Source organism: Gossypium arboreum, chromosome 8, assembly GCF_025698485.1.
Source record: "Gossypium arboreum isolate Shixiya-1 chromosome 8, ASM2569848v2, whole genome shotgun sequence".
Lineage (NCBI taxonomy): Eukaryota > Viridiplantae > Streptophyta > Magnoliopsida > Malvales > Malvaceae > Gossypium > Gossypium arboreum.
The window spans coordinates 137,957,617-137,982,847 of NC_069077.1; the positions used below are offsets into that span (position 1 = coordinate 137,957,617).

The 25,231-nt window shown below is 33.7% G+C and overlaps 2 protein-coding genes across 2 annotated transcripts; one reads left to right on the forward strand and one right to left on the reverse strand.

Annotated features, from left to right (window-relative positions):
- The first annotated feature begins 1,342 nt into the window (after positions 1 to 1,342).
- Positions 1,343 to 8,146, forward strand: LOC108469694 (kinesin-like protein KIN-UB). Its single transcript, XM_017770685.2, has 19 exons — positions 1,343 to 1,738; positions 1,856 to 1,956; positions 2,103 to 2,225; positions 2,402 to 2,587; positions 2,815 to 3,036; positions 3,166 to 3,319; positions 3,565 to 3,714; positions 3,904 to 3,992; positions 4,277 to 4,480; positions 4,626 to 4,748; positions 5,120 to 5,254; positions 5,354 to 5,485; positions 5,637 to 5,760; positions 5,843 to 5,935; positions 6,119 to 6,244; positions 6,392 to 6,517; positions 7,027 to 7,170; positions 7,384 to 7,512; positions 7,621 to 8,146. Exons 1-19 carry the CDS (start codon positions 1,555 to 1,557, stop codon positions 7,779 to 7,781), a joined length of 2,706 nt encoding a protein of 901 aa, XP_017626174.1. The 5' UTR covers positions 1,343 to 1,554; the 3' UTR covers positions 7,782 to 8,146.
- Positions 8,147 to 10,105: 1,959 nt separating this feature from the next.
- On the reverse strand, positions 10,106 to 20,802 carry LOC108469693 (brefeldin A-inhibited guanine nucleotide-exchange protein 2-like). The gene is made up of 11 exons (XM_017770684.2): positions 19,079 to 20,802; positions 17,965 to 18,282; positions 17,515 to 17,860; positions 17,000 to 17,422; positions 16,626 to 16,918; positions 15,972 to 16,245; positions 13,142 to 13,644; positions 12,730 to 13,051; positions 12,253 to 12,631; positions 11,424 to 12,109; positions 10,106 to 11,141 (listed from the first exon to the last, which is right to left on the reverse strand). Exons 1-11 carry the CDS (start codon positions 20,269 to 20,271, stop codon positions 10,530 to 10,532), a joined length of 5,349 nt encoding a protein of 1,782 aa, XP_017626173.1. The 5' UTR covers positions 20,272 to 20,802; the 3' UTR covers positions 10,106 to 10,529.
- Positions 20,803 to 25,231: the final 4,429 nt, after the last annotated feature.

Below are 25,231 nucleotides of genomic sequence, written 5' to 3' on the forward strand. Positions count from 1 at the left end.
AGATCCCTGTATTTTAGTGTAGAGTGTATTTTGATCCTATAATTTTAAAATAAGAAAATGTCTTAAGGAAAGAGAGCATAATGGTTGTTTTTTTTTTTTTAAAAAAAACCCGACGTTTTATAATATGATATTTTTAATGATGTAGCGTTTCGTTTGACTTGATTTCATATTTTATTCACAGCTAAATACTCTGGTATAACTTAAACTACAATAAGGTGATAAACATGCTATTTTATGTTTGTCACACTGTTTAATTAAGTGCAATGTAATTTTTAATCTTTGAACGTGACAATTAGGTCCATTTTATTATCGGTATTCTTTTTAGTCTTTTGGCATTTGAACTTGAAAACTATGCTCATTTTGATATCTAAAGTTGGAAAATATAAAAGTTTGATAACATAATATAATCTCATAACATCACATCATCACATCTTGACGGAATTCAAGTTCAGGGACTCAAATAGATTTAGTTATCAAATTCAAATACTAAAATGGATCTAATTGCCAAGTTTAGGGACAAAAAATTATATAAACGCCAAATTTAATTGTTTTCTTCGATAGTTACAGAAAATTTATTAAGTTGCTCATTTTTAGAGCTGATCATGGGTGGCGGCCCGCCCGGCCAAGGCCCGCCTGAAAAATGGGAGGGTTTGGGTAAAAATATAGGCCGAAAAATGGGCTTGGGCAAAAACGAGGCCTGTTTAAAAACGGGCGGGCCTCGAGTAAGAGTTTTTGGCCGGGCCCGCCCAATTATATATTAATATATTTTTGTTTTTATTTTTAATTATTTTAAATTTTAATATAACTATTTTTATTATATTGTTAATTTGTGTATTGTTTTAAGAATTGTTTTAGTATTATTTTATTTGTTTTAATATTTATTTTTATGTTTTTAAATATATTTGATTTATTATATTTTTAAATTTTTTATTTAATAAAATAAGAAAAAAAAATTAATATGGGTCGGCCGGGCTGGGCTCGGGCTTAGTAATTTTATTTCGGGCCGGGCTTGGGTAAAATTTTAGGCCCATATTTCGGGCCGGGCCCGGGCCTAGTAGACGGGCCTAAAATTTTACTTGGGCCCGGCCCGAACCCGGCCCGGCCCATGATCACCTCTACTCATTTTGCTAACATAGAGAGACTTTTCAATCCATTTAAAACATATAAGGACTAAAATGCACTTCACATTATAGAATAGGGATCTGTACAGTGGGTTTACCATTTCTGAATTAAATTCCAACAACAATGAGAGTAAATAAATATAAAAGGAGAAAGTTTTGGTAAATTTTAGTTTTAAATATAAAAATTAAAAAGATGAGAGGCGGGTCCCATGAAAACTGAGACCATCTCTGTCTTTTTCCCAACTATTTCCCAACACAGTGGGTCCCTTTCTCTTCCTCCATCATCACTCTTTTTCTTTTCTTTTCTACTTTGAAATTTCACTTCAAAATTTCTCCCTGTCCGCTTAAAATTTTCCCCAACACCAAACAAGCAAACAAACGAAAACGCAACAAGTTCAAAATAATAATAATAATTATAATAGGAAAGAAAGTGATGGCGTGTAATGTTTACAGGAATGGTACGGGTTTGCACAAGGGAGCAATGAGGCCACTCGCCGCTTCAAATTCATCGAATGTCAAATCATCTTCATTCAAATCTAGAATTCCTCCTTCGTCGAATCACTCGCCAGGATCTGCACCTCTTCGCCGCTCCAAGTCCGCTGGAGGAAGTGACGGAGGTTTTTTTTTTTTTTCATTTTGCTTTCTTTAATTGTTTCGTGAATGTGATCGCCAACGTATTTTTTATGTTACTTACTAATTATTATGTTTTATTGTGCTTGATTTTTTCTCTACAGTGCCTGGAAGAGTTCGAGTAGCTGTTAGATTAAGGCCGCGTAACGCGGAAGAATCTGTGGCGGATGCAGATTTTGCAGATTGTGTTGAACTACAGCCTGAGGTAAGTGAAAAAAACTCTAAAATCTCATTTTAGTAACCGTGATTTATTATGTGGTTATAATTTATTTTATTTGCTTCAATAATGTTTTATTATATAGTTTTTGTCGTTAATTATTTTTGTAATTATATATTCTTGCTCTAACGTAGCTCAAGAGGCTTAAACTTAGGAAGAACAATTGGGATTCAGAAACATACGAGTTTGATGAGGTGCTTACGGAATTTGCTTCTCAGAAGCGTGTCTATGAAGTTGTTGCGAAGCCCGTTGTAGAGGTCTGTTTTGTTTTTTTTTTAAATGTTCTATTATAATTATGCCATTAAATCATGCAGTCAAATGCTCATTTTGTTGTTCGGAGATCTTTCTAGTTAGCCCCAGCAAGCTGTAAACACTTATATGGATTTGGCTTAATGAATGAGACTGTGTACTGACGTTGGTTTGGCTTTTGTAGAGTGTTTTGGATGGTTATAATGGAACTGTAATGGCTTATGGCCAGACTGGAACCGGGAAAACTTTTACTCTTGGACGGTTGGGTGAGGAAGATACATCAGCTCGTGGAATAATGGTCCGCTCAATGGAGGAGATTTTAGCAAATGTTTCTCCAGAAACAGATTCTGTTTCTGTTTCATATTTGCAGGTTGCCAATCGCATGATTTTAATTCTATTAATCTCAATTGTTCAATTAATTGAAAAAAATTCTTTGATGCCATAATGTCCATGTGATCATGTTATTTTGTATTAATTGCTTATTAGATTTATAACTTTTATCTGATATTTTATTAAACTTTCTGTTTCAATTCCTGTGGGCTTGTATGTTCTCTCATTAAGAATTTTTACTAGTTTACTTTCAATGTGTCCTTGAAGCTTTATATGGAGACCATCCAGGATCTCCTTGATCCAGCAAATGATAATATTTCCATTGTGGAAGATCCCAAAACTGGAGATGTTTCATTACCAGGGGCAACTCATGTAGAAATCAGGGACGAGCAGGACTTTATGGAGTTGTTAAGGACAGGAGAGGCTCACCGAATTGCTGCAAATACAAAGCTAAACACTGAATCATCGCGCAGTCATGCTATTTTGATGGTGACTAATCTTCTCTTCCATTCTTCCCCTTCCCAGTCTCTATGCATCAAGCTTTTGTTGTCCTGCCTTTAGTTATGCTGTTGTTTTATCCTTTGATGAAATATTGTGTGTTCAACCATGTTAGTGCAGGTACATGTTAAGAGATCGGTTTTGGGAGCAGAAGATGTTATTCCAAGTGAAACAGACAAGTCTTCTCACTTTGCCAAACCTCCAAAGCCTCTTGTGCGAAAAAGCAAGCTGGTTTTGGTAGATTTGGCAGGCTCAGAGCGCGTCCACAAGTCAGGTACATATCATGGTCCTTTTATTTCCCTCCAGTGGCAAGTCAATTGCATATTGTATTTTAGAGTTTTTCCCCCACGTGCTTGAGCATTGTATTTGGCCTGTAGTTAATTTATGTTTTTGCCAGATAGAATTTTTCTTCCTGTTCCCACCTATATATTTTTGTAGACTTACCCAAGTGCTGGAGGTACTCTTATGAGTTCAAGTTCTTAGGTTTAAAGTGAGTTTGATTCACTATACTTTTGGCAGGAAGTGAGGGACACATGTTGGAGGAAGCCAAGTCTATTAACCTTTCGCTGAGTGCTTTGGGAAAGTGCATTAATGCTTTAGCAGAGAATAGTGCTCACGTGCCAGTTCGTGATTCAAAACTTACGAGGCTGCTTAGAGATTCATTTGGAGGTGAGTTATCTTTTATCCTCATGTAAGTCAAAGTGTGCTTTGGCTTCATTGTACCTGAACCATGTACTTTTAGGTGAATATGTTTATGATCTAAAATTTTATGTACTTCCTTGTATTTCTTTTGGAATTTTATTTCTAGCAAGTTGACTGGTTTTCCAAGTTATCATGAGGTAGATTTATGATTTGTAGGCACTGCAAGAACCTCATTAATAGTTACCATTGGTCCCTCCCCACGACATCGAGGAGAGACTACAAGTACAATACTGTTTGGCCAAAGGGTGAGTTTTTATAGAAAAAAGTGCTCAGATTGTCATCTTTCATGGGTTCATATATATATACACTTAAATATATCATCTGTTATTATGCAACTTACCTGTTATTAAGTAATTGCACTCTGGTCTCTTTAACTTTGATCTCTTTTATTCAAGTAGTTCGATTTCATTTCATGACATTCACTTTCCTTTCATCTGTTCATTTATTCATATTTTGTATGTACTGTTGTCTCTAATTGTGTAGAAGTAGGATGTTTTTACTTGACACTGCATTACTACATTTCTTGCAGGCTATGAAGGTGGAAAATATGTTGAGAATAAAAGAAGAGTTTGATTATAAAAGTTTGTCCAGAAAGCTTGAAATACAGCTGGACAAGCTCATTGCAGAAAACGAACGGCAACAGAAAGTATTTGATGATGAAGTTGAAAGAATAAACTTAGAAGCACTAAACCGTGTTTCGGAGGTTGAGAGAAATTTTGCAGATGCCTTAGAGGTTAGTCCAGTTATTCATCATTCTCCCCAATGGGTGATTCTTGCCGACGCCTCATGGTTTTCTATTTTCAGTTATCTTTTAAACGCATTCTGTGCTTGAGAGTGTGATATGGTGGTAATGAACTCCTAGTGCTTTCCTTTTACAGAAGGAGCGACTAAAGTGCCAGATGGAATATATGGAATCTGTTAAGAAGCTGGAGGAAAAGATGATAGAAAATCAACAAAAGCATGGGTGTGATGGCTTCATGAAGGATAAATGTAACGGAGAGGTACTGGCATCAACAACTGTATCTAGTGTGTCATGTAATATTATCATGTGAATCCATTGCTCGCCAGTCGGGCCCCTTTTTTGATGGCAGGCATGCAATTTATTTTCAATGATGTAATCAGGGAATAGTGCAATATTTTCAACTTTACCAATACATCTTTATTAAGTATATTCATATCAGGGTGGGGACTGTATTCCCCATCCTTATCCCTGATGGGAAATTCGTTTCTTTTCTGTCCTCAAATTTAAATCCCCAAACCTGTCTGTGTCAGGTTGGGTTGAGTTTGGGGGAGATTGGCATCTTTGTACATCGGATTTTTGGCCATCTTGTGCATGTATTATGATAATATATTTCTTCATCATAATTTTTAGGGGCCAGTTTCTTCTATCGTTGAGGATGTTGCTGAGGTCAAAAAGCTACTATTGAAAGAAATTCACATGAGAAAGGAAGCTGAAGACAAGGTCAACAAACTTAGGAGTCAGCTAGGGCAGTGCCCAGATTCAGGGGTATGCTTGTTTAGTGAATCATGAATACTTTTGTATCAAGTTCTCTAAGCTTCTGTTGGCTTCTGGATAATGATATATGTGGATTTTTTGGTGAACTAGGAAGGTGGTGGTTCTGAAATCTTGAAGCTCCAAAAAGCTCTGGCAGATGAGGTTCGTCAAAAAAAGAAGCTTGAAGAAGAAATGATTATACTAAGAAGTCAAATGTTACAACTGACTTTTGAAGCCGACCAGGTATTTGGATCCTGGAAGTTATCATGCTTTTAAGGCCATTGTTCTAACAAGTTGAATTCTCTTCATGTGACGGCATGCTTAAATCAAACACATGCACATGAATTAATAAAAAAACAAGTTATGCTGGTTTCCTTTTTATTTTACTACGTAGATGAGAAGGTGTCTTGGAAGAAATGGATCTGCAAATGCTTATGGCGGTTTAGATTCTCCAATGTCTCAAGTTAGGGACTCATTAAATGGACATAAGACGCCAGTTGCTGCACTATTTGAACAAGGTGATAAAAAAGGTGTATTTTCATAATATCAGTTAAACAAACTTCTGTGCATGCATTACTTATTGTCCTATCAATTTACCAGTTGGATTGCAAAAGATCTTAGCTTTGCTCGAGTCAGAGGATGCCAATGTACGCATTCATGCTGTGAAAGTGGTCGCCAACCTAGCTGCTGAAGGTGAGTAAAAGCTTTGATTTTTTATGCTATTACTTGATGTGCCTTGGATGATTATCCACAATTAAACCTCTATTTCTCACATGATAAGCTTTATCTCTTGTAAATGCTTAAATAAATTTGTGTTATAAGACTGTTTAACTTGGTTTTCCGAGTAACAAAGTGCATGTCCCATGTACTGAACAGAAGCGAATCAGGAAAGGATTGTTGAAGCTGGTGGTCTTACTTCCTTGCTGATGCTTCTCAGAAGCTATGAGGATGAAAATATTGGCAGAGTCGTAGCTGGTGCAATTGCCAATCTTGCTATGAATGGTAATTGTTCTTCAATATCATCTCATTCTGTGTAAACTTTTCTTTGTTTTTAATCGATGTTACTGTTATTGCTTAAGAGTTTGGCTACTGAATAGTTCCGAGTTCCGATTACATGAGTTTAATATTGTTTCCTTTTATGCAATGCAGAAACCAATCAAGAACTCATAATGATTCAAGGGGGAATCAATTTATTGTCTGTGACTGCATCTCGTGCTGAGGACCCTCAGTCTCTACGCATGGTTGCTGGAGCTATAGCTAACCTATGCGGGAATGGTATACCGCATTTCCTTTTGTATCACCTCTTTAGCTAATAAGTTTTGTGTTGGGATTTTATAACCTTTCCTTTGGTGATTAAAGGAATGAATCCTTGAAATGAGAGTAATCAGATGAGTGTCAACTAATTTGTAAAACGAATGCATCTATAAGGAGATGCTTTTGGGTTTTGGCACCATTATATTACATGATCGATCTCAAGCACTATGTAAATTATGCGCTTAAAGCTTTTGCATGAAGAATTTCTTGATTAAATCAGGGTTATTCATTTTTATGTTGCTTTCGATTTTTTTTTTCTTCTTTTTTTAAAGTATCTGTGCCTGACACCCTTGTCTAATGCATATCCTGATTCTGGTATTGGGATATATCCCCTCCTAGTACTTTCCAAAGAGAAACTTGGAAAAATAGAACGCATTTGCACACTCAAGTCCGAATAATATAGATTCTTTCCGAGCGGTATATCTGGGTCTGCTCTTTCTGCTTCTCTAACATGCTCATGCTTCTTCCAGATAAGTTGCAAACAAAGCTGAGGTCCGAAGGTGGAATTAAGGCCTTGCTGGGAATGGCGAGATGTGGACACCCTGATGTTCTTTCCCAAGTTGCACGTGGAATTGCCAACTTCGCCAAATGTGAATCCCGTGCGTCAACTAATGGTAAGTCTTTGATCTCTAACTCGACATTGTTTGATTGTTTAGCGGTGAAGTTTTTAATTATCTTTTAGAGTGGACCGAAGATGAACCTGATTTAAGCTATATGTATTCTTTTCAAATCTTTATTCACTCTTTTAGCTTGGCCTCACCTTCCATGAAATGGCCTCAACTCAAGTTCTATTGTCTTTCTTTTGCATGATCTTATAACGACTCCAGGCATAAAAAGTGGGAGATCGGTTCTTATCAATGATGGTGCGCTTCCATGGATTGTGCAAAACGCTAACAATGATTCCTCACCTATTAGGAGACACATTGAGCTTGCACTATGTCATTTAGCGCAACATGGTAAGTCAGATTTCTTCTCTATCAATAAAAGCGTATACCTTAAATTCTAAACCCTCTTAAACCTTAAAAGAAAAATTACATGAAGGAACCTTTATTTCGAAATTTCAGAAGTAAACGCAAAGGACATGATAAGCGGAGGTGCCCTTTGGGAGCTGGTTCGGATATCGCGGGATTGTTCTCGAGAAGACATAAGAAGTCTTGCTCGACGAACTCTGAATTTAAGTCCCATATTTCGAGCTGAAATGAGACGACTAAGGATAGAAGTATGATTTGAGATGAAGTGTTGGGTTTTCGAAACCGGATTATTCGAGTATGTGGATGTAGCTATAGGAAAAACAACAAAATGTTGGCATTGTATAGAGGGTAAGGTGGGAGATTCTTTAAGACTGGGTTGGCTTATGATATTATTACGATCATGTTTACTAGGTTCTTCATTCAGCTTAGTGTATGTTGGTGTTAGTTAAAAAAGTGGGAAGGGATAAAAATTTTGTAGGCAATTGAGTTGAGTGAGTCAATATTTTCCCCTTTTTCTTTTTTTAAAGAAACAAACTTCTATTAGCTAACTGGGGGGACTAACTCATTATGTATTCTTTAAATATTCAGGGAACATAAATAAATTGTTATGATATAAAAATTGATGAGTTCTCTTAATTAGGGGTGTTCAAACTTCGATTAAAACTGAATTAACCGACCGAATCGATCTAATTCGATCTTAGGTTGGTTAAACTCTTTTTGAAATTTTGGTTAACGGTTAATTCGGTTTGAAATCGAGTAACTAATCGAATTAACTAAACTTAATAAATAATATTATATATCATATGTATTAGGCGATTACTAATTCGGTTATTACGGTCAAATAAAAATTATCAATTTTTTTATTTGTTTTATACTTGTTTTAACAAAAAAAACATAAATTTTGGCTAACTAACTAAATTAATCGAAATATTTTGGTTTGATTAATTTCTTTGAAAAAATTTCAGTTTGGTTAATGGTTAAAGGATTAAAAATTGGTTAATTTAGTTAATATTAATTCGGTTTGGTTAATTGTTTAAATACCTCTATTCTTAATTGGTGTGTGTAAGTATTGATGAAACGATAATGAATTGTCTAATTATGACGTACTTATAATAGTTTTTCTTTTTGTTGAAAAAATTGTATTTAGGAAATTTTCTTACATCACGAAATTGGTTATATTTTCTAAGGTTAATATAATATTTTTAGTAGTAATTAAATCATTTGTTTAAGTTTATTGTCTAAGGTAGCAATGATTTAAGTCTTTTATTGTCATCCTTTCCACTTCAAAAATTAAGGTTGTAATCTTGTTATTGTCATCCACTACTGTAATTTGTTCGGTTGCTAGTGAGTGATAATGTTATTTCATCCACTGCCATACTACTTCCTACACATCCTATTAAACATATCTTTTAAGAAGAGAGTAATGATTGTTAATTTTTTATTGTTTGCTTCCACATTGAATGCCCCAATGAGAGCTAGTCTTTTTAAGAAAAGAAAAAAAAGAGTAATGAGAATTTTACAAGTAGTATCAGAATAATCTTTGAGTCTTATATTGAATGTTCCAATGAATGAAGTAAAGTACATTAATCCCCCCATTGGAAAAGGAAATGAAAATTTTCGACGTGTGTTATCCCTCTTTTTAAACGTGTCTAAACATATTTTTTTAGAAAGAGAGAAATGATGAAAAAATTAAAAATAAATAAAAAATTAGACAGGGTAAAGATTTAAAAGCAAAAATTGTTGTCAGCATGAGTTCTTGATTCAATCTTCAAATTCAAGGAATCTAAGATTCATATTGGGATTGTAAGATTTCAACTCTAAATATAGGTTGTAAAATTCTTTAATTTTATTTTTCTTATATAATGAAGCACATAATTACTAATCCAAAAAAATTGACAGACATTTTATTTTTAAAAGAAAATTCGCATAAATTTATTGTACTAAGAGCATAGCTAGACCAAGTATAAATGCCAAAATCTGGATTTCAAAACCTTTTCTTTCGACAATAAAAAGAGTAGTTATATGAACGTGTACTTGTTATATGAAGATTAAAAGAAAACAAACCTAAAAAAATACTTTCTTTTTACACTTATGATTGAAAAATTAAGAGAAAATTATTTTATTTTATCATTCTACTCTAGGAGTAAAATAATAGACAATATTGAAAATATACATGACTCCAACCACTCATTCTCTTTTCAATTTCTATTGATTCCTTGGAAAATGATAATTTGCACGATTTTATTTGCAAACTTTTTCTTTTCACTTTTCTATCGTCTTTTACTCTTTTTTTTTTTGTTAAAATATGCCATAAATTTCTATATTCTCCACAAATTTAGAATTTAATCTCTATACTTTTATTTCAGGAATTTAGTCTTTTATTTTTCAAATTTCAAAATTCAAGTTCAATTATTAATATTGTTAAATTTATTGGCGTGATATTTTAAAATAAAAAAATGCTCACTTGATAACAATGTAACTAAACAAATGTTGTAATGAATTTGAATTTAATAAAATAATTTTAATAGTTTTAATAGTAGTACCTAAATTTTGAAACCTGAAATATAGAGAGACTAAATTCTTAAAAATAAAAGTAAAAAGACTAAATTTCAAATTTATGAAAAGTATAAGAACTTATAAAACATTTTAACCATTATTTTTCTACTATTCCGAAAGAACAGCTATTCAGTTCAAAAGCAGTATTGGAAGCCAACTCTTCAAAAATCAATTATTATTAACTAAAGGAGAAAACAAAAGAGGCTGTGTCGAATATGAATGTGTCCAACACTAGGTGTATTTACTTTCCTTTTTCTTTCTTTTTTTTTTAAAAAAAACTTTGAAGTATCATATCCCTATACCCGATATGGGTGTCGGACACCGATACTCTAACTCATTGAAGAAAAAGAGCTGGAGCAACATAGAAGGAAAACTATGGAGTTAATAAGAGGCAAAAAGAAAAAGGGAAAAGAAACATATTTACCATAACGGTCGAATCTCGAAGATCAACAGGATTGAAGCAAAAGTGGACCAACTGAGGAGTTGAGCATATCACTAAGAGCTGCCTGGACTTCATTTGAACCATGTTCACAACTTATCAAGTTCGAAAGAAGAGGGAAGAACTTAGCTAAGTTCTTCTCGAACAAAGTGTCTCCGAGGCTGCATATGGTCTGTAGAGTCACTACGACAAGAGGTGCACGTGCGGCCAGTTCTTTTCGTTTCCCAGAACCTAAAGGAATCATCCATTGGGTTTGGCCATCGGCGGATGTTACGGAAGTCTGTCCTGAGCATGCGCTTTCGATATAAAACAGTAAAACCTCTTGGCAAAGACCAACAAGATGGGACTCTATTTCTGCTTCCTCAAAACTTGGAGGCCTATCTAATATCAGATTGTGCAAGAATGTAAGGCAAAATTGATACGATTCGTTCTCGAGACGTAATAATGGAGGATCTTGCATTTGTGTCATCCGACCAAACTCTTGAAGCTTGGTACGTAATATGGTATCGTTGTTGATCCCGTGAGCATGGGAAGCTACATCATGCATTGCATCAACAAGGACTAAGATGTTCTTAGCTGATATGCGAGTTCGATTGATGTTGTAAATTTCCATCGTTGCCTGTCGGGATAAAAAGAGTTGAACTCCAAGTTAGCCCCATTTTGAACTTAAAACCTTGGTATCTAGTTGAATGTTCATGCAAACAATGGTAGAGAGCCAATCAGCATAGAAACTACATCCACAAAGTAAATTCCGACAGTGAAGTATCCTAAGAGACTACCAGATTTAAGATTCAGACAGTTTCAAATATCATAATAGGGGTACAACACATATAGCAATTTCCATTCGATTTAAGAGGATAGATTTCTGATTATATTTCAATATTAAGATGAGAAATCGGACCTGAATCAACAAAAGCTGAATAGCAGCTCGGCACTTCGTATCAGATAAAGAAGCATAAAGACGTTGCTTTCCTAGGCTCTCTGAATCATCACGAGCCATGTCAGAACCATGAGAAGCCTTATTGCTTTGGTCATTCAATACATTTCCATCGCCTTCAAGCATGATATCCCCACTAACGAAGTACGAGAAATCAGGAAGTGTTGCATTAACGGCTTCTCTTATTGAAGAAACTACTTCCAGCCACTTCTCCTCGAGGAAAACATAACCAGAATTGGTCATCAAACGTACAAATGCAGCAATCCCGATTCCAGCTAGGCTTTGGTGAGGACGCTTGATAAAACTTACAAGTAAAGAGAGTACCTTCGGTAAAAGTGGATTGACAGTATTATAAAAACTCGCGAAAAGATCTACAAGCAGTTGAAGTGCCAGGGTGCACGTCTCATAGAGCCATGCATCTTGATCAATCTCACTCATTTCACTATCAATTCCCTGCTCAGGTGGGTCACCACCTGATGGATCGATAGCATGGCGTACGTATTCAAATATTGGAAAAAGGACAGATTCAAACACCTTTTCCCATAATGGTAGTGAGAAGAGGTGACTATGGTTGCTCAAAGTTTCAAACAGCACTTGTAAAGCACTCTCCCTAATTTCCGGTCTAGGGTCAAAGCCAAGTTTTGATAAACCTACACAGCAAAATGTAATGTAAGTTCACTTCAGAAAATAAAGCATTTGTATAGTAAGAAGATAAAAGTATGATTAAAATTTTGAAAATAAAGCAAATTCGAATGCCTAGTAACGTTGAAACAACTGGTTCATTTTTCCTTACCAGCCAACAAAGGTAACCAAAAATAGATATGATCATCCTTATCAATCATCTCTCCGTTTTCTTGTTTTCCGTCCTTTCCCTTGCTAGGTGAAGATTGAGAAGTATTCCCTGATTCCTTATCAGTTTTGATAGATGCGTAGCTGAGATCCCCTTCAGCAAGTTTTGTGGCACAGAATCGCAGAAAAGCAATTGCATTGAGACTAATATCCTTGTTGAATCGATTGTTGGTGAATGCAATTAGGCAATTCACACAATCTGTGAATGTGTTTGTTTCAGTTTCGGTTATGTATGGGAAATAGTCTCGAATTATCTTTTCTGTTACTTCAAAGGCTAGTAGTACAATGTTTTTGTGGTTGTCATAAGCTGCAGTGGTGAAAACCTGAAAGATTTATCGGTTCAATAATAAATAGATCAAAGATTAAGGTATCAAAACTATGATATATATCTATTGTGTGATAGATATTAAAAATTCAATACCATGAACATGCTCTTCCACCCTGATTTGACATTATTGACTCGAGATGACACCATTTGTGAGACACATCTAATGATTAATTCTCGGATTTCAACAGCACTACTCTTCTGCATTGCAATAACAAAAGGCTTCATAAATTCATTTTGGAAATTGTAATTAGCCAACTCCTCTCGCTCCAAAAATTTCATTGATAGCTGCCGTAAAGAGTCCATCGCAAAAATCGCAATTGACAGGTTTTCAGAACAGCCAATGGTCACAAAGAAATCAGAGAGTACAAGCCAGATGCTTGACCATACAAGCCGAATCCGGTTCATGTTATAGTGCCTGTCAGTATATCAGAAAATTAGCAGTCAAGAAACATAAACAAAATGCATTAAGTTTAAGCCAAAGGAAGAGAAGTGGAATGATTCTTACGCTATCTCAACAATTTTTGTTAGGCTAAAAACCCGAGGGTCAGATGTAGATCTCAATTCCTCCATGGACACCTTGCAAAGAGCCTTAACAAAGTCTATTATAGCCTCGCTATTCAATTTTTGACTACGTGTGAATATACGATTCATTTCAGAGCTTCCAACTTGTTCTAACATGTCGAGATTAGAGACTAAATTGTTCATCTGTTCAGATGTGATTGCCCCAGTATTACCTCCAATACCAGCACTATCATATGAGCCCCTCATCACAGCAGCAGCAGCATACTGAATTCTTCCTGAACCCTTCTTCCTTATAACAGGAAGGCCAGATGACTTAGCTTGCTTAGATTTTTCTGATTCATTCTGAGAAAAGGAAAAGAAAGTGGCATCCGGAGGAGCACCCTCTCCCAATAGATGCAAATGTTCAAACCGTGACACACATGTCAAAATATGCTCCCAAGCCTCTTGTAAATAATTTCCATCTTCATCTGCAATTGTAGCTATTGCCTATTAACAATGTAAAAGGAAAATTCTATGTTAGGTCCACAAGCAAATGGAAATTTTCAGAGAGTTCAAATAATGGGTCTCACTAATGAGTTCCCCAAGGCCACTTATTAAAGCTTCTACTTAAAGAATAACTTCAAAAATACATGGGAAACAATTTTAGTAAAAGTATGGAAAATTTTTCCGTAATGACATTCCTTTTGAGGTGAGGTTGAGTAAGTCAACCATACATTGTCATCTCAAAACCAAAGATTACAATGAATATGATATGGACACTTTAATTGCAATAGGAGTTTTTAGTTTTATTTATTTATTATATATCAGGTTTTACTAAGAGTTTTAGGAATTCTATTTTATGTCAATTAGGACTCTTTCCTTTGTCATTAACAGTCTATAAAAGGCTGTCAATATGAAATCAAGAGGTAAGCAATTATTCTATCAAAAGAAACGTTATTTTGAGAGGGGGTTCAGTTAAGGACGAATTTGCCTTTTGAGTAACCATAGGTCGAAGCAAGAATTCTTTCTCGTCTAGACCTGTGACTAGATCCTACGTCAAGGCGCATAACAACTTGGTATCGGAGCCAGCTGTCATGGGTGGCGAAAAAACTTTGACAGCCAAGTTGGAGGCATTCATGGAACAAATGGCTACAAGGCAACAAGCGTTAGAGGAGCAGGTGGCGATGTTATCTCTTTCGGTCCAAAAGATAATGAAAGGGGATTCAGAAAAAAATAATGAAGAACAAGGCAACAGTGGAGGCAAGAAAAGAAATTCAGATTCGCAACATGGTGGGGGCATGGTGCCACGATACTCTAAGATGGAATTTCCCACTTATGATGGGGTTGGAGATCCTTTAGGATGGTTAAAAAGATGCGAAATTTTTTTTGGCAATCAACGGACCAACGAAGAAGACAAAGTCGGCCTAACTTCATTCCATCTTTTAGGAGAGGCACAATTATGGTTTGATCAAATCGAAGAAGAGGAGGCAAATCTGGATTGGGAACGCTTCAGAGAGTGTTGTCATATCAGGTTTGGGCCACCTATGAGTAATAACCCCTTGGGGGAACTTGCAAACTTGAGACAAACTGGGACGGTAGAAGAATATCAACGCCAATTTCAATCACTACTCGCTAGGACTACTGATCTTAAACCTCGACAACAAGTAAACCTTTTTACTGCTGGATTGGTAGAGGAACTTAGAATTGATATTGAGATGCAACAACCGGGAAACCTTGGAGTTGCAATGAATATGGCTCGAGCTTTGGAACGTAAACAAAAAGTCTCTTCCAAGATGTTATCTCAAACCAATCTAAATTGGTCAACTTCCCAAAACACTGACAGCAATTCAATCATTCCAACAACTCAGAAAATTGCAAAGGGAGGGGGACAAACAATAGAACCAACAGGGAACAACGGCAAAATAGGTTCTTCTGCACCATTTATTAAGAGATTGACACAGATAGAAATGACAGAAAGAATGGCTAAAGGGCTGTGTTATAATTGTGACGAGTCTTATTCCATGGGACACAAATGTAAAAGGTTATTTTGGATAGAAATACCAGATGTTGAAGGCAAGCAAGATGATGATGAGATAGATGATTTTGGATAAGTTTTGAAGTTTATTTTGAATTTGAGCTTGAGGACAAGCTCAATTCCGAGAAGGCGAGTAATGATATGGACACTTTAATTGCAATAGGAGTTTTTAGTTTTATTTATTTATTATATATCAGGTTTTACTAAGAGTTTTAGTTTTACTTATCTATTATATTAGGTTTTTATTTCCTTCATAAACTCTAAGTTAGGAATTCTATTTTATGTCAATTAGGACTCTTTCCTTTGTCATTAACAGTCTATAAAAGGCTGTCAATATGAAATCAAGAGGTAAGCAATTATTCTATCAAAAGAAACGTTATTTTGAGAGGGGGTTCAGTCAAGGACGAATCTGCATTTTGAGTAACCATAGGTCAAAGCAAGAATTCTTTCTCGTCTAGACCTGTGACTAGATCCTACGCCAAGGCGCATAACAGAATATCAGCAATGGCTAAAATGAAATAAAGCATTCTAACTGATCTGACCATACAGCATTACAGAGTTTGCAAGATTACAAGCATTTGAAAAGAGAAGACAAAGAGAAAAATATCACAAAAATTAAGCACTTTATAACTGATGTGACCATACAGCATTACAGAGTTTGCAAGATTACAAGCATTTGAAAAGAGAAGACAAAGAGAAAAATATCACAAAAATTAAGCACTTTATAGTAATTTTCAGAATAAAAATAGAGAAGGGTTACTGACAAAATATTCACTGCAGAAAAAGCCAAAATGCTAACCTTGATTGCATCTATATTTTTCTGCCTTATATCTGCTGGAGAGTGGAGTGAAGTAAACTTAGCTAATGAAGTCAGAAATGCATCTCTATGAGTCTTCATGGACATCACAGCAGTGACATGTATTGCACAGCGGAAGCCTTCAATACACAATGCTGTTACTGCTTCATCATCACTTTGGTCAAGAGGCACACTGAACGCAGCCAACATAGGAGCCCAGCTTGCCTCAACCATGAATCTCAGAATCACCACATCTGTGGCTGCATAATAAACTGACCTACAAATTGCCAGTACAATGGAAATCAAATGGCAATCAACAACAGAGTTTCTTTTTCAAATGTTAAATGCCACATTTCAGGGAACATGTGCACATAAAGATGGGAGGTGGGGGGACGTCCTGTTAAAAATACCACAAGGTAAAGGTAAAATATCTAAAATAGTATATAATATTTACAGCATCTTAACAGATTAATTAAGCGTGAGCCATGTAAAAAATTGATAAAAGTACCCAGGATTTCACCTTATTCTAACAAAATATAAAGGCATAAGATTTTAAAGAGGAAAGACCTAGTAAGATGGTTCAGCTATATAGAGGCAAACAGGAATCTCTCTACAGTAAAGCATCAACATAAAAGCTCAAATGGCAGTTGATCATACTCAGATTTGCGAGCTTTTTCTTTAAATTGTTCTTGCATGTGCCTGATAAAGTCATCACTGGTCTCCATATGCTCGTCTTCATCACTCTTGCGTATCACAATATTCAAGATATTGTCCAGACCTAAAATTCTGTTGGAATTCATTGACTGTTTCTGTTGCATAGACAAATCATCATCTTTCATTTTGATCTCATTTCTTGATATCCGTTCAAATAATGAGCTTAAGTATTCTTCTGGCAAATCTTTTCCATCATCTATGCCACGATTGTTTCTTATGAAATCATCAGCTGACATCTGCACGTTTCAATTTAGGAAAAGGGAGAACATCAATTTTCAAGCACTAAATGGAAACAAGATCAGGTAATGTATATGCACCTTGTTCTTAACCATAGGGTTATGAGCATCAGTATTGAGCATTATGACAGAGTAAGCGAGGACATATGCAGTATCAGCACTGATGAAAGCCTTAGGGTTACATTTGCAATAACGCTCAGCAAACTTTTCCATGATTCGATCAATCTTTTGTGCCTCACCAGGCAACCTAAAACCTTGCAAAAAGGCTCGGATTGCCTCATCAAACTCCATGCCTTGAAAGTCAAAGGAGTCAACATAGGCATGCATCACTTTCAGTGGCAAATCTTCCCTTTCTCCGAGATAATCACCAATCAACGTTTTCTTCAGACCAGATGTATTTTTAAGAAAAGCCGCTATCTCCTCCGGGGAGTTACCAACCTTTCTTGCTTTGATTAGAAATTCAATTCCTTTTTCAGGCTTCCGATTAAAAAGAGATATACCTTCCTGCCAGGAATTTTATGTTAGATTTCATGAATCATGATTAACTAAAATGAATACCCTCAGATCAGTTTACTAGACATCATTTGGAGACATACCAGAAGTTCAAGCTTGTAAGCTCGACGCTGCTCAATTGTTAAAATTTCAGAAGACTCGTTAATGGCTTCAGATTGAGAATCTGACCCTTCAACAGGCTCATCCCCATTCCCATTTTCCAAGGAGACAGTTCCAGGTTCAAGACTGTTCTCAGCTGCTTCAAATCTCTTGGTAGAATAAGGATCTGGAATGCGCAACTGTTTGTTCATCCAGCCTCCCATTGATTTCAAAATAGCTACTAGACATTTCATAGCTTCAAATTTCATGGTTGCTTGCTGGGGAGGCAATAGTGTTGTCGCTGTACCAGGAGGAACACCTTGAGCTGTTTTCAGGAGTCCATTGACCATTCTGGAAAGAACCATAATGAAAATAATGGGGAAAATACAAAAGTGATTAAAGTCTAACAAAAATATTTTCTCAAGCTCGATAAAATTACAAAGGTAGGAGAATACCTCTCAAATATGTTTGACGAATTGACATCACAATCATAGTTAATAAAGATATCTACTAAGATTTGTGAATCAACACAAAGTTTATCCAGAAAACGGAGAACTATCATCTTTTGCTGAAAATTAGGTTGAGCAACATTTTCCAAGACCCTCAGAACAATCATAGGAAAAAATACTCCGATCTCGGCTTTCAAGCCAGCTCGCAACCTCGACACCAGACTAATGAAAATGGAGCAAGAAAGCTGGAAAACGATTATAAGAGTTGAAGCACTGTTCTTCAACAGTGACAGACACAAGTACTGCTTAATGGCTCCTAAAAACCTGTACCATCAGAAGCATTTTCACCAGTAGGAAAATTCAAATTCAGTATAGGTACTATGAGCAAACAAAAATGAAATGTGGAAAAGGAATAAAATACAGTCAACTTTAATCAAGGAAAAAGATATTATATGTACTAGTAAATAGTAATAACCATGTTAAAACATGAAATATATCTTTAAATTTTTTTTTAAAAATCTCACTATAAACATAGAATAAAATCTCTTAGACAAATCAAGACCTAAAGCTGGTGCTAGAATATTAATTGAAGCAACAGTGCTATTAAATAAACAAGTAAAAACACCGCCGGTTTCCAAAGTAACCAGGGGCTAGAACTAAATTGGTCAATAAAAAGGCACATCACTAAAACACCCAGAACAATTTGTTAAATGTTCAAAGGGTACACAACCAGAAGATTACAACACAATATGGTTTAAAATATCCAGAAAAATTCTATACTACCAAGGTTTACTTTTATCACCTCATAAGGAAAAGCCACCTCAGATTTCTCAAAATCTAATTACAATGGTTTTGGCAATGCTTCGAGACTCGTTACCCAAGTGCCTAAACCTTAGTATTGTTTGTGACTATAACCCATATTCAGCACATATTTATCCTCCAGCACATACTAAAACATATTCAGCAAACTATATTAGGACATATCAAGAAACTTCAACACTTAGAACTTAAGAGTTAAGAAAATGCAGAACTAAATCCCTAAAAAGAAACTTCTCGGAATGCAAATTAGAACAATCAATAAAAGCAGAGACATATGTGCAAAGATGGAACAGAAAGATACCTTTCACTTGTTCTAAAAGCAGCTCCAGCATTCTCCAAAAAGATCTTCAACAATTCCAGTGCCACAATCTTCCCTCTCAGCAACTGGGGATCCGCCAAAGCCTCTTTAGGTGGTGTCTTCATCGACAACTTGCAAAGTGCTCTGAACACCAAAAACGCATCCCGCCTTAACTTATTCCCAATCTGAACCTCCAAATCATCGTCTCTCTCTGCTTCCTCATCCGCCAACTCTCCTTTCCTCCCTTCCAGTGCTGTCTTATACATACTAATCTCCCAATATTTTGCATCCAACATATCCTTATCAGTAGAATCCAGCAAATCAGTAGGATTAGTGGTTTCAACAGTAGTAGTGTCAAATGCGCCATCATGGCCTCCTAAAGAAACCTTACTTGGTGTCGCTGGATTAAACACTCCATCAATGTCCTGCATGATTTTAGTTATAAACCCTTGAACAAAGTGAATCATTGATCCATCAGCATCCGATTTCTCAATTGGTCCCATCAATTCAGCCACTACAATTGGCTGAACCGGAACCGTTGAAGAATCAGCCTCCATTCTCCTAAAGACAACAACTAACATTTGAATCAAAGTAGCTTTCGCAGTCGTTTGATTAACCGCATTTTTGGTCCCTAAGTATATATCATAACAAGTCCTCACAGTTTGCAACAAACAGTCACCGTGAATTCGCAATGAGATGGAAGTTACCGCGGTTAAAAGCGTTTTCAATACCAGCAATTCAATGGATTCATCACCTACAGCATGGCATTTACACACGGATTCAATCAATTTGGATAACAGCTGAGCCTCGGGGCCTCCTGTGGGGTCCGCTTCGCCACGCAGGTACCCGTGTGCAATTATCTTCTGAATGCAATCAACGGCGGGATCGACGATCTTGTTGAAAGAGGTTGCACAAGCATTGATCAGAGGACTGAGAATAGACTCCGATTCAGCGAGTGAATACTCTACTTGGCCGCCATCATTGATTGGTCCAGGGATCGAGTTTTCCGGCTCCGAATCCGACGGAGACGGAGACGAAGGCGGAGGCGGAGGCGAAGGAGAAGTGAGTGTCTTGAGAATCGATTTGCATTCATGAGACAGTTTCGAGTGCTTCCGCCACGAAGCGTTTTTTATTATCTTCTCTAGCGCCGGGACTACCAATAGGCTAATGCGGGAATCGGCTTCCGCAGAAGCCATTCCCGAGTCGAATACAACGCGTCAAATCTCACCAACTCAGATCTAGGAAACGGATAACGAAAATGCTAGGTTCCATTTTTTATCTCCCTTTCAGCTGTGTGAATTATCCGAGTGAGAAACCGAGTCGAGCGGTTGACCCACTGAGCCTACACAACACGGTTGCTCTTGCTCTAATTGCATTAACGATTCACAATGAACGTAAACTGAAACCGGTAACTGCCAAGAGCCGAAAACTGAGCTGATTTTTTTATTTTTATTTTTAAGATTTAAAGGATTTCAGATTTCGATAGCGTTTTTAATCTGTTTTTCTTTTTCATCAAATTTCAAGTTTGAAAGCCAATGTACTGAAATACCCTTGCTCAGTAACGGCCTAACTGCAATAAAGTGGACGCTAACATGTAGAATGGTGAAGGTGCAATATTTGTGATTCGAGGAGGGTAATTAAGGCATTACAAATTTAGTATTTCATATCGGCGGGGGAGTAGCGTCCCGGCTACTTCCCAGCTCCAACCATATTTTATAATTCGAATATTTTTATCTTATTTTAAATTCTTGGAGAGGGAAATAAATTCCACTCCACATTATTTTACTTCAGGGTAAATTTCACCTAAGGTCACTATAAAATAAGACTTGTTCTATTTTGATCATTCTAAATTTTTTTCTCTCAATTTAGTCACTCTAATTAAGATAATTAATTAAACTAGTTAGTGTCGTTAAAAATTCTATTAATCCACAAACGGATTGTTGACGTGGCACATTAGTCAATTGAATGACGACACATGGCATTTTGTTTACTCTTTAAAGTGATTGAATTGAGAAAAAAATTAAAGTGACCAAAATAGGATAAATCTTATTTTAAAGTGACCTTTAGTGAATTTACCCTTTATTTTATATAAACATATGAAAATATGTGAATGTAGTTGAGAAGTCAAGGACAAGATTAAATTAGTTCTACTATTAAATGGATCAATTTAAGTATTCTATTATTAAAAAATTAAATAAGATCAAACTTGAATAGAACATAATTAATATTTTTAAAGTTTTTATACTTCGTAAATAAAATATTGTTCAAAATTAAATTACAATTGTAAAATAACAATTTTCAAGATATTTTTATACAATAAATATTAATTTTATTACAATTTATATTTAATTAAATTTTAATAATAAAAAACTAAATTAATCTATTTAATAATACAAAACTAATTTTGTCCATACCTATAATAAAAAGCTCCTAGATACTTTAACCAAATTTTGTTCAATTGGTTTCGTTTTCTAACTTGATATGATAAAGATATGTTAACATAGGTGTAAATTGTTATTTAAGTTGTATAAATTTTGGGGTAAACTGTACAATCAATCGTTTCTATTTTAGCAGTTAAACTACACAAAATTTCATTTGTTTTCATCTTGGTCATCCTTCATTAAATCATTTTCACTTATTCTATTAATTTAATTTTAATTTTAAATATTTTAATAAATTTAACCTTTTATATTTACAGAATTTCTTCCTATTCGCTCCAGATCTTATGCTATTAGTTAATTTCATTGATTATCTCTATTATTTTTTATTGTTTAACTTTTGTGATTAAACTAGCTTAGAAAGAAGATTGTATTGACCATGATAAACCCAAAGATTCGTGTCTCGAAAAACATTTTGTAGTAGCTGTACGAGAGTAGACTTGATTATGAATCGGGACCGATGCAAAAGATTTAGGTCCATTTTTTAAGTTTGGGTTTTGTCCGGTCTAAAAGTAAGCTTAAAATTCTGTTCAAATTCGATTTAGATTAAAAATTTTAATCTTAAGCTCGTCTCGGCCTGTCGGTATTAAATTTTTTAATTATTTTTATATAAAATAAATTAAAAATTTATAATACATCAAATACACTAAAAACATTAAAAACAATATTTCTCAACAAATTGAAAATACATTAAAAAGCTTTATACTTAAATAACACTAAAAGAGATGTAACTAAAAGAGATGTAACTTAGTAAGGAGATACAGTAACAATAAAATAACGAAATGACAGCAAAACAGTAGGAGAAAAAAGAAAGAAAGTTTAGGCCAATTCAAGTTGGGCCCAAGTCAAAAAATCCTACTCGAGGCCCAACTTATTTAGAAAACAACCTTTATTTATTGTCCAAATTCATTTCTTAAGCTCCGTTTGTTTCACTGAAAATGACTTCCGGAAAATGATTTCTGAAAAATGATTTACTTTTCTGAAAAAGCTAATATTTTCTAGTGTTTGGATGAATCTGTGTAAAATATTTTTGTTATTTACTAGATTTCTTAAAAATATTTTATAAAAATTGTTTTCAATTAAACAAATATACATTTGAGATTTTCTTTTTTTTATTGTTTAATTGAATTTATTTTTATCTATAATTTTAAATTTTACATTGTTTTTACATATATTAAAAATATTATGTTAAATTGATTCATTACAACGTCATTTTTAATTACATGACTACTAAGTATTTTTTATTTAAAATGAAACATCAACAAAATTGACAAAAAATTAACGATGTCGACAATTGGACTTGATTTTTAGATTTAAAATGTAATGAGATTAAATTCTTGAAAATAAAAATACAAAGGTTAAATTACAAATTTGTGAAGTGTACATAGACTTATGACATATTTTAATATTTATACTACAAAATATTTATTATTAATATATTTATAATTGTAATAAATATTTATTATTAAAATATTAATATTGAATATTTCAATAATATGTGAATAATATTATTTAAAATTTATTATTAAAATAAAATTGAAATATTAAATAATTTATTATTTAATAAATTATATTAATAATTTATTATATGACTAAATATAAATAATTAAATATGTATGTTTAATACTATTGAAAAATATAATATTTTAAATGTTTTAAAAATAAAATAAAAATATCTATAGATGAGTTCTTTTCTGGAAAAATGACTTACGCTTTTCAAAAGGGTAAGTCGTTTTACAAAAAAAAATGGCTTATTTTACCTTTACCTTTAAGTCATTTTCTGTTGACCAAACTATTTTCTGTGAAATATTTTTCGTAAAATCTTTTACATATAAACAAACGGACCCTTTAATATATATTTTTATTCAAATTCTTTCACTTTTTAAACAGACCTTCAGATCTAATAGAACAGATAATCTAACAGATAATAAGACCTACCTGAAAGTTTTTGCCCAAGTATTCTAATTTTTATAGAAGCTTAAGAAAAATCGATTTTCCTCTTAAGTGGAAGCTTAAAAATTGTAAATATATATATAAAAGTAACATCTTAATTTCAAGTTCTTAAAAAAATGACCAAAAAGTATTCTATTAAGAAAATTCCGAAAAGCAAAATCAGAATCATAGACTTGTAACACGTTGAAAAGAAATTAAAGCATGGTAAGTTATTTTGGCATAAAGCATACTCCATGGATTTTTTCTTATAATTCCAAGAATTTTCTTTTCAATCAAAATTTTAACTAATAATTTTCAATATAAAACTAAATATGATTTTGAATTTATTTTATTGGTATGAATATTATTGTTAATATAAGAAAATATGGGTTCGAGTGCATTGAAACGCATTATCTTTCTATTTATGGGTTAATGAGGTATTATTGGTAGTTTTAGGTATTATATCAAAAGAACAAATATAATTAAAATTTATAATGAGATTATTAAAAAAACTAAAGATTGTGTGTAGGAACAACAATAAATTTATAAAAAATTAATAAAACTTTCAATTAGTGTATCAATGTCACTTTCTTTTAAAGTTCTATTTGTCCCTATATATATTTTGGTGTGCAAAGCATAACAAGAATATAAATTTCTATAAAAAATTTTATAGTAATTATTTATAGAACAATCTAGAAATATAATAAATGGTGGGAGAATATAAAGACTTTATTTTTATATATTTTTGAGTGTGCTTTATAAATAAAAGTTTACTCCTATTTACAAGAGTTTTATGTCTTTTATAAAGACAAAATAACTCAAATGGATAGTTATATCTTTAGTAATAAATAATAGGTGCTGACCATATTTGTTTTTTTCGACACAATGCTTAAAATTACCTATAGCCCCTCCCCAACTCATAAATAGGAAGATAATACGCTTCAGCGAATTCGAACTCATGTCCTACTGCATTGGCAACAGTACTTATGATAATCAAGCTAAGACTCAATCATCTATTTATTTAATAATTAAAAAATTAATATTAATGCAAATAATTAAATTTAGTATACATATTTTATAATTTACCCTTTGACAAAAAATTAAATATTTTTATTTACACAAAATTTAGTATAGATATTTTACTTCCAATTTCTTTTGAATTTTTCTATGTCCGTTTTATAATTTATGTTCAAGATTCATAGTTGTCACTTTCAACAATATATCTTCAAATTCAATTTTGTTTTTTATAAAATTACAATATAACTTATACTATTGCATCCAACACTTATTAGTGCAATTCAATCTATCTATTTATATTATAGTCCTATTTAAAAATATATTTATTTATAATTTATTATGTTGAAAAATTTTATTTATTTGACAGTATTAATATTATTTTTAACCTTCAATATTTTATATATTTTTAAATTAATAAATCATTCAGGTTCAGATTATTTTTAACTCATTTTTTTAAAAGTGTAAATAATTTTCACATTCCAATCAATTCTAATTCATTAGTTTCAAGGTCCAATCAATTTAGATTCGTACGAGGTGAAAACCAAAAAATATGTAGGGGATAATTATGTTTTAGCCCTTTAACTTAAATTTTAATATTATACATGATAAAATTATAATTTGATACTAAAAAAATATCAAATTTTATTTTAATTCTTTTAAAAACTATAAAAATATTGTTTCAACTCTTACATTACATAATGTTGATGGGTATGAGACTAGCTTGGGACAAAGGGATTAGATAAGTTGAATCGGAGAGTGACAATGCTTT